The 17198-nt window shown below is 41.3% G+C and overlaps 1 protein-coding gene across 1 annotated transcript in view; it reads right to left on the bottom strand.

Annotated features, from left to right (window-relative positions):
* The window catches only part of EEPD1 (endonuclease/exonuclease/phosphatase family domain containing 1), a 59714-nt gene that overhangs the window by 17307 nt on the left and 25209 nt on the right, over positions 1–17198 (bottom strand). The window contains exon 2 of the mRNA XM_014886876.2: positions 11225–11276. Coding sequence (XP_014742362.2) covers positions 11225–11276 — 52 coding nt within the window. The remainder of the gene's footprint in view (positions 1–11224; positions 11277–17198) is intronic.

Here is a 17198-nt window from a genome sequence, read left to right as displayed (position 1 = left end):
GTGCAGCCAACCCCATTTGTGCAGCAGGGTCATCCTTCCCAGATGATGACACCACTCCATGCTGAACATCTTGGCCTGCTAAGAGTTATTCCTGTAATGCCAGCTCTGGGGACCACTCTGAGCCAGAAACCTCCCCTACGGTGAGCAACTTTTGCTCAAAAAGAAGATGGGCTACTCCTATACCCCAAGGAGACAAAATGTAACACAAGGAAAATAATGCCTTAGGGTTTAATAAATGACACATTTCTTATTAGCCAGGGATCGCTCTTTGGAGGTTACCTTTATTTCAGACCTGGAGTCAGAGCAGAGGCTGTGAGAAGGGTAAGGGGAGAAACAGCAGTGAAAAGGAGATTGCAGGGCGAGCTTGTTGTTGTTGCATGGCAAATCTATCATTACCTGAACTTCAGAAAGGCATTCAAAACAATTAAATATCCATTAAAGTTAACTACCACAGAGGCTGCCAGGACAAAAGGGCACTGCAGTTGAGGTAAACAACTACTTGCTTCATCAAAGAAAAGGTGATTTTGGTTCCTCTTAATGGAAAAGAGAGATGAGAACGATAGAATAAATTTTCCCTTTCTAGATGTCACATATGCACAGTTACTTTTAATAGGCACTAGAGGGAGCAGCTTTAATGAGTACAAGAGATAAGTAAGAAACTATCAATGTCTTATAATTTCAGCTATGTGTAGGTGGCATATTAGCAAAGATTTGTCTTTCCATGGGGAAAGACACTTGCAGTTTGAGGTAAGGGCTGTTTTGTGCTATGGAGTGTCTCCAAGTATGATGGATTTGGTGCATCGAGGAAGGGTAAACAGAAGGCTCACAACTCCCTCCAATAAAAATCCCATCCTGAAATATGATCTAATATATTCCTGATAGAGGATACAACAAAATTGACAGTGGCTTCATGAGACCATCTGGCAATGCTCATTTTTGATCCATCTTTTAATACATACTTGAGTTCCCTGCTCTATCCTTATGTACCATATAAATTAAAAATTAAATGCACATTATCCTTTCTTTATTCCTCCAACTGGACTGTACTTTTATTTCTAATTGAAAAAGCAGACTTGAACACCTGTAATCGAAATCTAATCTACCACAGGACACAGTGACAGTTGGCTCACCCTAATGAAGCCTGACCCAGAAAGCCAGGAGCAGAAGCATTACAAATATTTCCAAGAACCTGAAACTACCAACTTTGGTTTTCAAGCAAACTTTCTGATTTGACTTCCAGAAGATAAGTGTTTTGTTAGACCAAGTTTCTGAGGAGGAAAAGCAGAGTTGAGGAGTGAAAAGACTTGTGTGTGCTGTAGTTTATTGTACTGGCTATTGAGGTAGACATAGGGAAAGATGAGAGGCTTTGGGACAGCTGTCCTGGTGCAGGCACACGTGACAGCACAAGGCAAGTCAAGGGGAGAGCAAAGACACAGCAGGGCCAGGATGCTCAGCACACTTCTGCGGCTGGGTAACACTGAATGCACCTCCCACAGGCTGGAGCAACTCAGGAAGAGGACACAGAGGAGCATCAGGTGTTTCAGTGACATCTGGATTCTGCTATAACCAAATGTAACAGCACAGAAGGAAGCATTATTGTTATTAAAGCCTGAAACTGAGACTCATCACTGGATCCCATTTCCCACTGACAAGAATGTTGTCTCAGGCCTTCATTGCTTGTTTGCCTTTCTCTCAAGCATATCCCTTTCTTGTTTGCAACACGGCTGAAAAAGACACACAGGAGAATGAGATGCATCCCCTGCCGTGCAGGATACACTCACCAGCTCTATTCCACATAAGTAGCATGTGGGAAAACTGGGGTGACCCTACGTTAAGTTATAACATTTTTCACATGCCCATTCAAATAGTCGCCTTCAGGAAGACTTCATTAAAGACTGCATAATCTTTAGCGGTTATGTTGTTCGTGAATTGATATTACACAAAGGCAGATGGGAGTCTGATAGGCAGGTAATAATGAATGCTTTCAAAGGAGAACAACCCCCCTTCAGGGAATCAGTTACGGTCTTAACCATATGTATATATTTGTGATGGAAAAAGTTTTTCTCCATATTGTACAAAATTCTGCAATGACATTGGAGCTGAGGAAATAATTCTTAAAAATTTAAAACTTTGGGAGAAAAGTTCTAGAACAGAGGAAAAAAAAAAAAGGAATCAATCCACTGAACAGGCAAAGGCTATAGATTCACACCTGGAAAACTTATCTGCCCCTTTGACCATGTCAGCATGTCCTACTTGCACTGGGTCATCGAGACCTTCCCATCCTTTCTGTACTTTGTTGTTTCTAGAATTGAATCAAAACGTCTAGATTCATGAGCAAATAAATTCTTGCCACCCTTCACATTCTTCACAAACATTACCTGGTTCACCCTTCAAAAAGCTCTATACACTCATTGTAAGAGGTGAAATTGCAGCAGAACTCTTCAGCACAGCCAAATATTCATCCCTTGTCTTTCTTCAGAAATAATATAGGACCCATAGGCGCAGTCACAACCTCTACATACCTTTGTGTGCTATGTACATACAAAGGTCATTTGTTGGGATAATGTGCAAATTGGGGTCCCAAAGTTTGGTCCATCTGAAGACAGCTATGGCTTTTTCCTCAACTTAAGGAGGACTCATATTTTCCCTGGAAAATGTGCTGCTTCTGTTTCTTAAAGAGCACACCAGTAACTCAGAGTAAGGATTTATTTCCTCTGAAGATCAGATTCTCACTCAGCTCTGGAATGACAGCTCTAGGCACTATGTTATATACCACAGAGCAAACACTTACCATACTTCAGCCTTATCATTAGCCTCAGTGACCTTAATTCCCAGCCTTGCTGCAAAAGCCACTTCTAAGTTTTACACTTTTAAAAAAGGAAAACTTCAGGACTGAGTTTCTCAGAGGAGATAGGATGAGGAAAGATCATTTTTCAAGCCCAATTATATATAGGCTAGAAACTAAGTGGTCCAGTCCTTCTGCCTGCTTCAGAGGTGGGTAATTCCATGTCTGCAGAGAGGCACTGCTCAGCAAAGCTTCAGAGTAGACCATCATTTAAAGCTCCCCGGGGTTAGGCAGATGCTTGGCAGGACTGGAAGGTTTTTCAAACTGAAGGCATTGTTTCCCACATCAGGTATCTGAGCCCTTTCATGAACTTGACTCTCTTTTGAACCAGCCCATGGATGTGGATCCAGATGGACACACACCCCTCTCCTGCTGCTGCTGTGTTATTCACCCACGGTACTTTGGGAACATGCCAGAAATAATTACGCTGATAAGTTTAACGTAATCTCAGCTATCAAAAGTGTGTGAGGGTTTGTTTCCATATATGAACTTGTTGGAATCAGACCACTTTTTTTTCCTAAGTCAGGCTTTACAGGATCCATTGGGGAGTGGTAGGAGCCTAAGTTTGCACTCCCAAGTTACTTGCTTTCTCTTCTGAGTACTTACTTTGGAAAAAGTTAGCAGTGAGTTTCTACACTGCCCTCCCAGATAAATTATATCACCACAGCCACCAAAATGCTTAATTTTCTGTAATATCTAAGAGGAAATCACAACATTTTAATGTTATTAATCAAGGAAAGCTGCTTAAGCATGTAAGCTTAGGTCTCCCTCCATCCTCATGGTAAAACTTCACTAATATCTAGAGGTAACAGTGAGCTGGGTGTTTTGCAGCTTCATTTCTTCCCTGCTGTTAGTATTAGATTTCCCCAACTGATTTACATCTCTGCATAAAGCAAGCATTCTTTCCCATGGTAAGAATACAAAAACAAGGAAGAAAGAAACATCTGACTCATAACCATTGCCAGCCTCAAATATTTATTCTTCCTTCAGGCATTGATTACACCACCCTATAGAACACTGTGCCACCTTCTGTAAAGTTATTTAATTCTGCCTCACCTCCTAATTCCTTTTTTTTTTAAAATGCTTATTATCTGGAGGATCTCTTCCAGGCTACAAGCACTAGGCCATGTTATCTCACCTTAAAAAAATTTAAAATCTCATACTCCTTTCTTTCTTTTTTGTTTTACAGCTCTAGCCCTTAATTTAAAGGGCCCAATTTGACACTGATTCCTCCCTGAAACAGCTCATTACTTATAAGTTTCTGTGAGTAATAATACATGGTTTTCTGTCTGTCCTTACTAGCATGCCCTCCACAGAGTCTACAGGACTGTCCTTCAACCCTGACCAAAGTTCTGCTCCAACAGATGCCATGGATTCTGGCTTCCCATAGAAAGTATATACATTACCATCAAAAATTATTTGGGATGACATTAAAACACCCTTGCTGCTATATCAATATATTAAAAAGGGGAAAAAAAAAAGGCAAGAAAACCAAAAAGCACTCTTCCTCAAATTGCTGACTATTCAAAACTGTTCCTTTCTTTGAACTTGCTTTGCCTTCTACCATCTTCTAGAAGAAATCAAGGAAAAATAAGTCCCCTCTTTCTTCTACCACCCACAACCAAATCTTAACACTTGCCAGCCCTTATAGACACATTTTCTGTTTCTCCCTGCTCTGGAAATGTAGAGAATGACTTCACTATTGGGTGAGTTTGGCTTATGTTCAGGAATAAGATCTGATACAAAAAAATGCCAAGCTATTGTAACAAACAATCTCCATGTCACCACTGCTCAGAGAGGCGGAGTTGTGCTCTAGGGAAGAAGAGGGCACCTAATAAGGGACAGCATTTCAAGAGAATCTGCTCTCTGTAGCTTCCTGTGTTGTGTATAGCAAAGCTTCTAGTGTTTTGTTTATTAAGTTCACTGATCATCAGAAAAGAAACAGGCAATGCAACTAGAGAGAAGAAAATCCAGCCAAGATCAAAGACACCAGAAATCTTGGTAGATGAAAGCCTGCACTTCCAATGCTGCTGATGTTAATTTGCAGGTGAAGGGCCTGGAAAGACAAAGTAGTCATAGGTCCTCCTGCAGAGAGCTACTGAAATCATCGTGGACCTGGTCAGAACTGTAAGGTCCACCAATACATGTCCTTAAACCCCCATCCACCTAGATCCCTTCTAGAGGACAGAAAGGAGGAAAATATGAAAGGCCAGAAGCAAACAGTATAGTTGCAGTGTTACTAAGGCAATTTAGTAGATACGATAATGCCAAAAAAGCCACCCATTTAGTAAGAAATGCTACATCATTTGCAGCTCCACTCAGACAAAAATGATTCCTTTCTAATTACAGCTATTCTTCCCTTCACCCTGAGATTTCATGACTCCATGGGATGAAGTCTGAAAAAAGTAATACTTTGTATTCCTGAGTATTTCCTGCACTCGGGTAAACAAGCAAGACAAGGGAGAGAGGAGGAAATACAAAGAGGGTGTGGAAAAGCAAAAGGGTAAAATAATAGGGAATAAGGTGAGAAAAACAATTAAAGCAAAATCAGTGGGATGATTCCTTTTACTCCAAGTGGTCAGTCATTGACTCCATGGTGGCTTTGAAGGAACAGGGCAGGAGGACCTAACATCAGATGATGAACTCTGCAAAGTCCATCTCATAGCTCAGAGACTTGACTCCAGCTATCCTCTCTGGAAATGGGGAGCAGAAAAATGAGGCAATGACAGGGCTGGAAGAAATTGATCTAATGTCCTGACTGAGTCAGTGGCCAAGTTGGCATCTTCTTTTCCTGATCTCTGAAACCAACACTACTGTTTCCTTATCTAACTCTAGAGGACATCCAAATGTACTTAATTTTAAAGAGTTCAACATCCTTTCTGGAAAGGATAGGTCTAAGAGCAGGCAGTAAATATAACTCCTTTACAGCAACTAATTCATTCATTGCAAATTGCCTTATGATCGTTTTTAACCAACAGCCCTAAGCAAGATTGCAAGATAGGGCTCACACTGTACAGAAGGATTATGACAATTAAAAATAGGCACACAAAGACTCAGTCCCAGACTACCTGCATTTCTGGGCTACATTAAAAAAAAAATTACATCAAATGCACACACAACCACATTTATATACATGCAAGCAAGATGCGATGTGCCTATGCTTACCCCTGCAAATGAAAAACAGCACCTCTCTTTCAAACACCAAAAAGCTCCTAGGGATAACCTTACACAAATAAACAACCTGCTCTGCTCGGAGAGGGATTTTATAAAGAACAGAGATTACAATGGGCTTAATCATGATTAAACACTGATCTGGCTCAATCTACTCAAAAGCAGACAAAAGATAAATAAAAACCTCCAGCAGATGCATTTCATACTGGAAATTCTGGAACCTCAATTGACGTCATACTTTTTATGTTCTGATAATATCTGGAGGAAACAGTACACTAGATCAAGAAAACAAAAGCAATTTTTTAGTTAAAATTCTCCATGTACTGTGTAAGAAGAAGGCGGCTACAGCAGGGAACACACAGGGCAGCTCAGCATTTTACAAACTTTTTTGACTGCAGCTGAAATTGCACCAGCAGAGCGATGCTACTAAAAAGAAACAAGCACCCCCATTTTTGCCTCATCTCCTACATCTTACCCTCTAAAACTGTGCAAAAATAGTCACTGAATTTCCCCTCACACAAAAGCCACTTCTGGTCAATGGCAGTCATGTTAAATTTCTTCTAGTAAAATAATGCCACCTCCTCAGTATCACCCCAGTTGTGCTTCACTGATTCCTCATGCACAGTGTGAAAATTCTGTGTGATGGGAAGGGGCTGAATTCAGCAAATATTTCCCAGATGCAGACATCTGGTCTTTCTATGGGTGAGGAAATCCAGGAAACTGATTCCACATCATGGAAGACAACTCCAACCATTAGTACTGCTGAAGGAGGTGGGAAAAGTCAAAAATTGAGCACAGATTGTAGAGATTGCTTACAGAGCTAAGTTTTCCATTTAATGCAACAAGGCAAATATGAAGCAAGAAATAATAAGAAATAGATGGGGTGGGGGGTGAATCTACCTGGAGGAGAAGGCTAATCAGAGTTTTTCTATTCTATCATATCCAGCAGAACTTTCCAACGGATGACCAAGTAACATTAGGCCAGCAGACAGAAGAAATCCCTTCTTGTATTGAGAACTGCCATGTCCTCATGTCCAGTGAATGCATTCAGTGCTTCAGAGATACCAGGTAAAAGATTTTCAATCCCTCTTGATTTGTGACCTCCAAAACTTCTCCAGTGAAGGCAAAAATCCCCACACAGACAGTGCAAGCCTACTGATAATTGTTTTGTTCATCTTCTTTTCACTGACCTCTTGGACATAGCTCACATACACTTGCCATCATTGTTATAGGCAGACCTTAATAGTGAAACTCATGTTACTGATTTTAAAGCTGCAAGTTATTCAACTTCAAGAACATCATCCCTAAACAAAACCAAAATTCTCACCCCAATTCCTATTGTCCTTCAGCCCACCTAGTGTATAGCAGTCATAGCAGTCTAAGTAGGTCTCTTCTAACTTCAGGCACAACAATCATCACTTTGCAGATGAATTCCACACTTCACAAACTGCAGATCAGAATCATGTGATTTACATTTCCTAGATGAGAAGCCAACAAACTTTTCTGTCTGTGGAGTCAAGTGGACAGTCCTTTGTCATCTTGAGAAACAGCAGATGCATTTATGTTTTAATATACAAATAGGAAAACAATGGGTTACTGTTGCTTGTCCACAAAGCAGGCTAACCTTTTAAAAAGCTGTCCGGGGTTATTAAATTTTACAAATTATTAAACTTTCCTCTATAATCCACCTCTGAAGGAGAAATTAGAAGAGTCCCTCAGCACCTGAAAAATGCAGGAGGGAATGCTTAGAATGCAAAGAATATTCTTAGTTTTCTTGTAAGATGGATGACTCTTCCTGCACAACTTACTGGTATCAAGCACCAATGAGAACAATTGCTTTGATGTATATGCTTGCCTATGGAAAAGAACTAAGAATTTAAATGCTAAAACAGTAACCAATGTGAAATATCACCTGGCTAGGCAGTTCAACCTAATTACTTCCACAGATTTATTTTTAAACTATAAAAGCAGCATGTTCCTTGGGAGAATTATTTTTTTCCCCTTCCCCAAATAAATACAATTAACATTTGCCAAGTAGAATTCTTCTTCTGCAATTAAGGACTTGCCAAAATTAGAAAAAGTAAAGTACTCAAAAAAACACTGAGGCAAGAGTGCTGCTGGGAGTGTCTCCTAGAGCTGTGCTTCTGAAAGAAGAGATGTTCCAGATAGGACTTGGCACCATCAAGTCCACATGCCTGTGATACTTCTTTCTGAAGCTGGAGCAGCCTTGAACCCTTGTGGGGACGAGGCTGGCACGACTGGAAGCCTTCCCATGGCATCTTGCCATCTGCGTTCTTCCCTGCCCTCAGCAAATGCCAGCAGCACTTCTGAAGGAAAGGCATGTAAGTAACGCAATCCCACAGCAGAAGAGCAAGCTCAGCAAGGGGGCAGGGGGAACCAAACACATCAATTTGAAGGCTCAGGGTAGGACAAAATACAGGTAAACACAGACTTGGTTTTAAGCAGCCTGCAAAACCACTCACGTGGAGCCTGTGCTGGAATGGATCTGATGAATTACGGCAAAAAAAAGCCACAAACAAACCCATCTTGGAGAATTTTCTCCATGTAAAGACTCTTGTTCTTCTTACGTGACCTGATTCACTGAAATAAATTATTATTTTTCCATTCCTTCTAACAACAGCAAGCATGGTGTTGGGGCTCAGCTCCACAAGCAGCACCCTGTCTGTGGTGCTTACAGGTGCCTGTGGCACCGAGAAAAACAAACCAGCTCATGAGCAGCATCCAAGGGTCAGTCAAGCTTGTACCAATCCAGGACAGGCTGTAATTAAAACCTGCCAATCATCTCTCCTGTTTTGGCAACACCAGGCATAAATGCCACCAAGTGCAGTAAATCTTCGGCATTTTAAAATGTTGGAGTTTAGGAAGTTAAACAAATGGACTCTTTGCATGACACAAAGTTTCTCACAGTATGTTCAGTTCATTTTCAATAGCCAAGGTGGGAGAATTTAAATTTAAAGATACTTAAGTACCTAAGATAGAATGGCACAAAATCCTTTTCCAGAAAGCAAGACCCCAACAGTTCAAGCAAGTTCTCCCAGCTTGCTCCAACAGTCCACTGGCTTCATGTGCCTCACCTCACAGTCTGCCTGCGTTATTCAAGGCCAGAATAATTTGATGACAGTGTCTTGAGGCCCTGGTTCTCAAGAGACTAGCTGCACATGCACTTAACTTCAATGCGGTTTGATTTCATAGAGCTAATCTGCAGCACCTAAGTCTGGGGGGCACTGCTGTTCAGCAGGGGGCTTCTGCTCACTCTGGGATTCTGTGCAAATGTCAAAAATATATAACACCTTCAAAGCTGGGCAGCTAATTTCAGAAACAAGAAAGTTTCCAAAGTTCCAAAACATCTATGACAGACTAGAAAGGGTCCTACAGGAATAGCAGTTTTAAGTTATCATGTCCATAGCTGCTTTAAAGGAAACTTCCCTTTGAGAACCAGAAAAACCCATTATAGAATAAATATTAAATTATTATAATTTAATCATATTCTGTATTCCTGCAGTATAATGCTGATATATAATGACTTAAGAATACAAAACTCAGCACGGTGTTCTCAAAACCTGACCCTGCAAGCAGCTGGACAAGGGATTTTGACCTATTCTGTAGGTTTCTTTCTCCTCCTGTACTTTAAAAAACAAAGACAACAAATTTCTTTGAACTTACATAATTCAAGTCTGTTTTTTTCCATAGGGCTAAACCAGCCTTCAAAATTCTTTAGGCTTGGCATTTTATGAAAGCAGATATCAAATATTCAGAGAGATCAATTTAGAAAGATCATTTTTTCTGAGGCTGAGCCTTTCCAAAGAGCTTCCTGCAGCACTCCAGACAATGCCTCAAACTGCCACTCCCACCAGGCTGAGGTCACTTAACCTTTCCAGGCCATGTTTTTGGAGGCATCGGGCCAAAGGAAGGTATGGGTCCGTTGGAAAGGTGGGAAGTGTACAGGGTGTGAGGGTCCAGAGAATCTGACTGCTGCAAATGATGAAAATTTGCTAATACCAACCTGTTTTGCACAATGAGTGGTTGAGAACTATGTCTTGTTCATGTGTGAAAAACTACAGTGTCTCCTGCGCAGACCTTTGTCACTGCCTTTTATCAAAATCTACCTCTTCATGTCAAAATTAGAGTTCATGAACACCAGTGAAGAGATGTCCCATGTGAATTAACTGGGGTGGAGGACTTCGGTGAAATGCATCTCCAGTCAGTGGCAAAGCACAAGGCTGAAGCACACATTGCAGCTGTATTTCATTTTACTTATTATTTCTAGAGTACCCAGGAAATGCAGCCTGAACACAGCACTGCAGGACCTCCTCCTTCACACTGACAAGGATGTGTTCAAGGCAGGAGAAGGGTTTCTCCCTCCTCCCCAAGCCTTGCCACACCACTTGTATGTACGGACGGGCTGCTTGAGTCAGAACCAGCTCAATGCTTGCTCTAAGACAGCAGGTTTTCCAACAGGGCTCAGAATCCAGTTTTCTTTGCATCCAAAAAGTCTCTCATGCTTCCTCACAGCTGGCTCCTTGCTCTTGCAGGTGAAGAAGTTAGTGTAGAAAGTGAAGGGAAGCCACTGGTCCCAGTAGGGGTGATGGGAGTCCAGTCCTACATGCCAGGCCAGAAGAATCATAAAGCAGAAAGAAATGTGGTTCTTCATCCAGAAGAAGGCCATCACAGAACAGTTTGAGTTGGAAGGGACCTTGAAAAATCATCTGGTTCCAACCACCCTGCCATGGGAAGGGACACCTTTCACCAGACCAGGTGGCTCAGTGCCCCATCTAACCTGGCCTTGAACACTTCCAGAGATGAGGCATCCATAGCTGCAACGAACCTGTTCAGGTGCCTTCTCACCCTTACAGTAAAGAATTTCTGGGAATCTGACCTGAGCCTGCTGTGCTTGCAGTACCCTTGGATGAAGAGCAACACTGGATTTTATTAGTTACTCCTTATTATTATTACTGCTTATTATTAAGCATTGCTTACTCCAAGCTTGCTGTAAAATCAGAAAACACCAAAAGCACATAGTCGGCTTAGACAAAACACTGACCCTCTGCCTTCATGCACTATGTAGCTAGGAAGATGTCCTATTTTATGCAGCATGGTATTCCATGAAGTTAGGAAGCACAACTAACACAGAGGGCTTTAAGAGCTTAAATGTGTTACAATAGTTGCATTAGATGTATTTTTTAATACCTTTTCCAGTGCTTCTCTGTCAGCCAGCTCCTGCACAGCCAAAAGCTTGATACTGTAAGAAAGAAACAGAGTGAAAAACATAATTAATCACTCCACTGCAAGCATTACAGAAATCTAAGAAACAGCAGAACTGAAGTTCTCTTTTTATCTTCTCTCTTAACAAAAGAAATACAAGAAATGCCCATGATGAAACTAAAGCAAGAGAGACGTCACTTTCTTTGCCTTGAATTAGCCATCACAAGCAGATTTTTTGGTTTCCAGATTACAAGTGTATCTAAATTTGCCTTACAGAGAAACTGCATCAGTCATTACTTTTGTAATATCCCAAATTAACACCAAAGGATCTTCTGAATGACACAGAAAAATATTCTAGACATTACTATCAGTTGTAGTCTACTTTGTTCCTCAGTGTCAACAGGTTTCTAGGAGTCCCAAAAAGCCAGTTCCAGGGATTTACAATATTATACATGAGGTGCAGTAATTAAGACAACCCAGCTCACGAAATTTGAAGGAGAGATGAGGAAAATGTGCACCACCATTTAAAATTACAGTAGAAAGATAATCCTCAATTGTTATTCTTGTAATGATCTTTGCTAATCAATCCCAAATTTCTTCACCTACTTAATCTTTTCTAAGTTTACCTCTACGGGCTAAATCCTGCACATTGAATTTCATTCAATTCAACAAGGTTATGAGAGTGACTCAAGCAAGATTCTACACCTGTATTGCAGCTCCACAGGCTCACTTCACTTACCCAGTCTTAAACCCAGTCATTTAATATATTATCTTTGGACTCCAGAGGCTAATTTCCTTTAACCAGGGATACAAAAACACTTGCATGGCAATAGAAGAATCAAATGATGAATATAAATATTGTTTAAATTACTCTCACCACCCTGCACACCATAAAAAGCCAGTATAGCTAATAGCTCATATTCAAGAAGGTATGAATAGCTAACATAGAAGTTTGCCAAAGGAGATAACACAAAAAGTTTCATTAGCCTTTCAAAACCTCAGAGGAATATTGCATAATTCTTGAACATTCACTAACACCTTATAGGCTAATTATATACATCCATCCTGCAACAGCAGCTGGCAAAACATAGTTCTAGTCCTGTCCTTATTTGGCTTTCCACTGCAGGTATTCACAGCCTAATCCTTAAACACCAATGTGCTTTTACTTTAATGGACTTCTAGCTTTCAGTGTCTTCAAGGTATCATAAAAAAGCCTATAGCAAATGAATTATAAACTAGCCACAGACAATGCATTTCTAGTCTGCAGAGAGTATTACTACTAAGATAAAGAGGGTGGAGATGGTTCAGAAAACAATAGGATAATGAGGAAAATGAAAAAGGTATTCCATTAAAGCCCAACCACTACGGTACTAGGAGACATGAGGTTTGGTGTTATTTAGTGAACACGCCAGGCTGTACATATACACATTTAGCTGAAAAAAGGTTTTTGAATTAGAGTCAGTTTCCAGACCACCCCTGCACAGAACTAGAACTGCAGCCATTATGGACACAGGTCACCTGGCTGCCACTATCAAGAGAGAGGGTCCCCAGAGCAGAGCATCAATGAGCACAATGACCTACATCTGCTGAGCTGAGCACAGCACGGAGCTGAACCTTCCATTCCATATAGAACCTGGTAATTTTGAGGAAAAGGGAAAGAGGAGAAAGTGAGGAAGAGTTCAGCAGAGACTCAGTGAAATGTTTAAGCGAATACTTGGCCTCATGACAGTGTCCTACAAAAACTCAATTCTATACCTTTGCCCGAGTTTTTCCAAAAGCCTCATGCTTTCTATCAGCCAGTGAATAAGCCTAAAGTTAACATTGAGAAACACTATTTGACTTCTCTTGCTTTTCTGTTGCCTTCTTCAGCACACAGCTGTACCAAATCTTGCTTCAGCTAGACTCACAAACATTATAAATACCCCATGCAAAAAGCACTCATTCCCAAACCATTTCGAGCAACATTAAATAATTCCTTTATCTCTTCCTTTTAGTCTACAAACTCTTCCTCTTTGCTCTTGAGATAAGATCCCACAAACGTATTATAGCTGACAGTGAAGTTTTGTGGAACACTTACATATCTAAGAGTAGAGCATGAATGCATGTAACTGAAGTGCTTACTGACAGACACGTGTGAGTTACTTAACAAAAGGAACAGAACAAAAACATTTGGGGTTTCAAATTTGTACATCAAAATTGTACATACAAAACCTACCCAAACAGGCCTCACTCATAAATCTATTCTGCTCTAAGAGATGGGCATGAAACATGAAAGTTGGACTAAAAAAAGAAAAAAAAAATGCAGCTGAGCTGTGCTAATGGTACCTGGTACCTGGGAGGGAGCACTCTCATCAGCTAATTGCTCTCCCCATCCCTCACCTTAGTCTTCACTTCTGCTGCAGAAAGGGCACGCTCATCATCATTCACACTGCAGCCCCTGTTTTTCCTTCAGCATTTGCCAGATGACAGGGTAACAGTAAGGATGGGGAAGTTACCCAGGCGTGTATGTGTTCCTTGTGAGGGCTGTGGTGGTCCCTGCTGCCCCAGTTGTCAACAGCCTGAAGTTAAGGGCTGTGATTAACTATTTCCTGATTGTTTTAAACATAGCCAGATGCTTAGAGAAATACATGCAGAACAGGGAAAGGTAACAGCCCAAAAGTGATAAACATAAATACCAAAGATCTTGAGTGGCTTAAACAAATGTGGGGGAAAGTGGTGGGGTGGTGTGTACAGAGGGGGTGGGGTTTTTTTGCTGTTCAGCTGTTTGTTTTAAATATGCACCTGCTCCTGGACATTGCTGCTAATGCCTAATGGGACCCAAGGCTTCTCTTCATGACTCTGTCTGCCTCTACGATGATTACCTTGCACAGGAGTAGGTGAAAGAATGGCAGGCTCCCACCAATAGCACGGCAGACTAAATTTAACAGGTTGAGATGATGAGGGAGCAAGTCTGAGCACTCTGGAGCTGCAAAGGCATCTGTGCCACTCCTTTTTTGGGGCTGCCCACACTGACTAGGTCAACGGGCCACCTAAGTGGGATGTCTTTACAGTGAAGGAGCAACATTTAAGACTTTCATCAATGCATACACTGTAAAAAGACATTTTTGCTGGCATATACCATTTACAAAAGTTGTCTTTCCCGCCCAAGACCCTGTTCACTCACATCCCCATAAAAATAAAAGCAGAAGGAGAAAAGCAAAGCATGCTCAATGACTTTTAACCTTGTACACTTCCTTCATCTACCCCTATGAAGCTGGATGAGGAAAAAAACCCCAGTTTCTCCTTTTCCCATAAAAGCATCTACATCTTCTCAATCATTCTTTAAATGGAAGGAAAAACTGTGTCCCTTGCCACACCTTAATAGCTGCTGGAAGCCACCAGAGAGTATCTGAAGAAAGCTGATGGGCTTGGATGGGAATACTATGCCATATTGCTTTGGGACTAACTACCAGCTAATGACACAACAAAATATATTGGAAGATTCTCAGGAAAAAATATATCTACAGTAAGAAGAAATGATGATAAAATGAGGGAGCTGCATTGCCTACATATTAAATGTATTTAAATCTATCTATACTATAGATAACACATAAAAGAGATCATATGCATGTTATATATAATTTTCAAAACATTCATATATGTATATACACAACTATAACTAGGTGAATATATTTAGGGCTATTTTTTTGCAGCTTCCTCATTGGGATGAAAGCAGACATTCTTCAATGTCAAGTCATTACTGATTTGCCTGCAGCATGGTCTATAACAAAAAAGCAAATCAAGGCACCACATCTAGAAAGGGAACCAGGAGTAAATAGAAGGAGCAGAGAAGCTGAAATCCATCAAGCAAATTGGCAATGTAGTGCAGGCCACACAAACACTCCCACCCTGATGTTTGCATTCATGGATCCTATTACATTATGTGAGTGATTGAAGTATTTCTCATGGGGAGAAAGGAAACTAATGGAACTAGAAAAGGGAAAACATGAATTATGGATGGTTACTACTAAGAGCTGAAGGGGGAAAACAGCAACATTACAAGGCAGGAGGCAATTGAAACTGTTAATTTCTTCCCTTTCCTATTTCAGTGGTTCCCTGGATTCAGGGATGCTCTCTACTTGCTTGTCTCTGCCCTAAACTTGCATCAAAGCCATCACTTTGCAGGACCTAAGATTTGCACTGAGTATCTGATCTATGTTCAGCTGATGCTGTGGTTTCAGTGCAGCTGTATCATTACAGGAACAGAACAATGATTCATACACTCTGAGCATTGTGTATTCCCAATGCACGAGAGAAAAACCAAAAAGGCTGCAAGAACAGCAAACTTCTTCCTAGAATTCTGGAAGGGAATAAAACATGCTCACAATGACCCAAACCACAACCAACTGCAGAAAAGATGTGAATAGTCATGTATGATGAGACCAGGAAGCCTCCTTGACCACCTTCTTGGAAACACCCAACCAAATGGGTGAAATCCATGCTGCTGTGCATACAGACTTTCATCACGTGAGTGTGATAGGTTGACTTGGGAAGAAGAAACTCAGAGAGAGGTTATCTCTAAGACAATTTCCTCTGTGGGGGTTGGGACACCTGCAACAGCCAATTAGAGAAAGTTAGTTCGCTCTGTGAACACACATTTTGAAGGAGGTGATCCGGAACTGGGTCTCTTTTTTCTTTCGGGCGGCTGAGCAGGTAACATCAACCCGAGCTTCCCCCTCCCCCATGCGGGGGGGAGGCTCAGGAGGCCGCTTGGGCCCCGTTTGCCAACGAGGAGACCCAATGGCCGGAGGGAGAAAAAGTTCTGTGATAAGACCTTCACAGCTTCCTCCTCCACGGGCCTCCGGCTCTGGCGCGGGAGGGGAGGCCAACTCTTGCTGCTGTCAGACAGGCCAGGCCTGCCCGGGTGGCCATGAGCAGTGTGGGGCTGCAGCCCAGCCCCAGAAAGGCTGATTAACACCTCAGCTGCACCCCATCAGCACGGCCTGAGCCTGGCCCAACTTTTGTAGTTGTGTTAAACTTCAACTCTTTAGTGCTCAGATAAGATTTGCAAAGCCTCCAGCCTTTCCTTTGAATATGAAAGGGAAGATTTCTGAAGTCAGCTAAGTTTTTTAGATGGAAGGAGAATGAGAAGATGCTGAAATGGCTGAAAATCTTTTTGTAAAATTGTAGGGATGAACTGATGTACTGAATATTCCTATAAACCATGGAAAGAGACATGGGGGGATGGAAACGTTCCATTTAATAGATGATTTGACTAAAAAGCACCTGTGTTGAGAATTTCTGCCCTGAGAAAAGAAGGGGATTTCAGTTTTCTGAAGATGAAGCCTGAGCAGAGAGAAAGGAGACAGAGAGAACCTTTGCTGTCAAACATTTCATTCTTAAAAGTAATACCCCATGAGACAGACATGGCCCACATCTACAACTTTGGGACGGCTGTGGAGTTGGGAGGAGTGTCACGATTGCAGGTTCCCGGGCGGATGCAAATCGTGAAAGATAAAACCACAAGAGAACTGTCTTCTTTCTTGTGGAAAAAAATGCCTACAGCTTTCAACAAAAGGAGGCTTCTCTCTCTGGAAGTCAACTGAAAAAGACTAAATTGGGGACTGACCGAAGTATTTGTTATATGTTTGTTTTGTTGTTATGAAAGTTGGGAGAGGGAGGGAAGGAGTGATCTGAAAAATCTTATTCTGAATTTTTTTTTCCTTTCTCTTTGTTTGTGTAGTTAATAAATTTTCTTTTATACTCTCTCAAGTTTTAGGCCTGCCTTGCTCTTTTGCTCCTGGTTCTGTCTCACAACAGAAAAAATAAGTTTATTTAAATTGACAACTCAAAACGAAGACAGTGAGAAAGCAGAGCAGGTCACACTCAGCAAAATTAAGAGGGGAGCTGCTCAAAACTCAGAGAATCTCTGTGAGGCTAAAGAAACCTTATCCATCTACCAAGAAAAGGTGTCTCCCGA

The sequence above is a fragment of the Sturnus vulgaris genome, chromosome 1 (assembly GCF_052056855.1).
Source record: "Sturnus vulgaris isolate bStuVul1 chromosome 1, bStuVul1.hap1, whole genome shotgun sequence".
NCBI lineage: Eukaryota > Metazoa > Chordata > Aves > Passeriformes > Sturnidae > Sturnus > Sturnus vulgaris.
The sequence above is the reverse complement of the archived record's forward strand: the minus strand, read 5'-3'. Positions and strand labels throughout refer to the sequence as shown.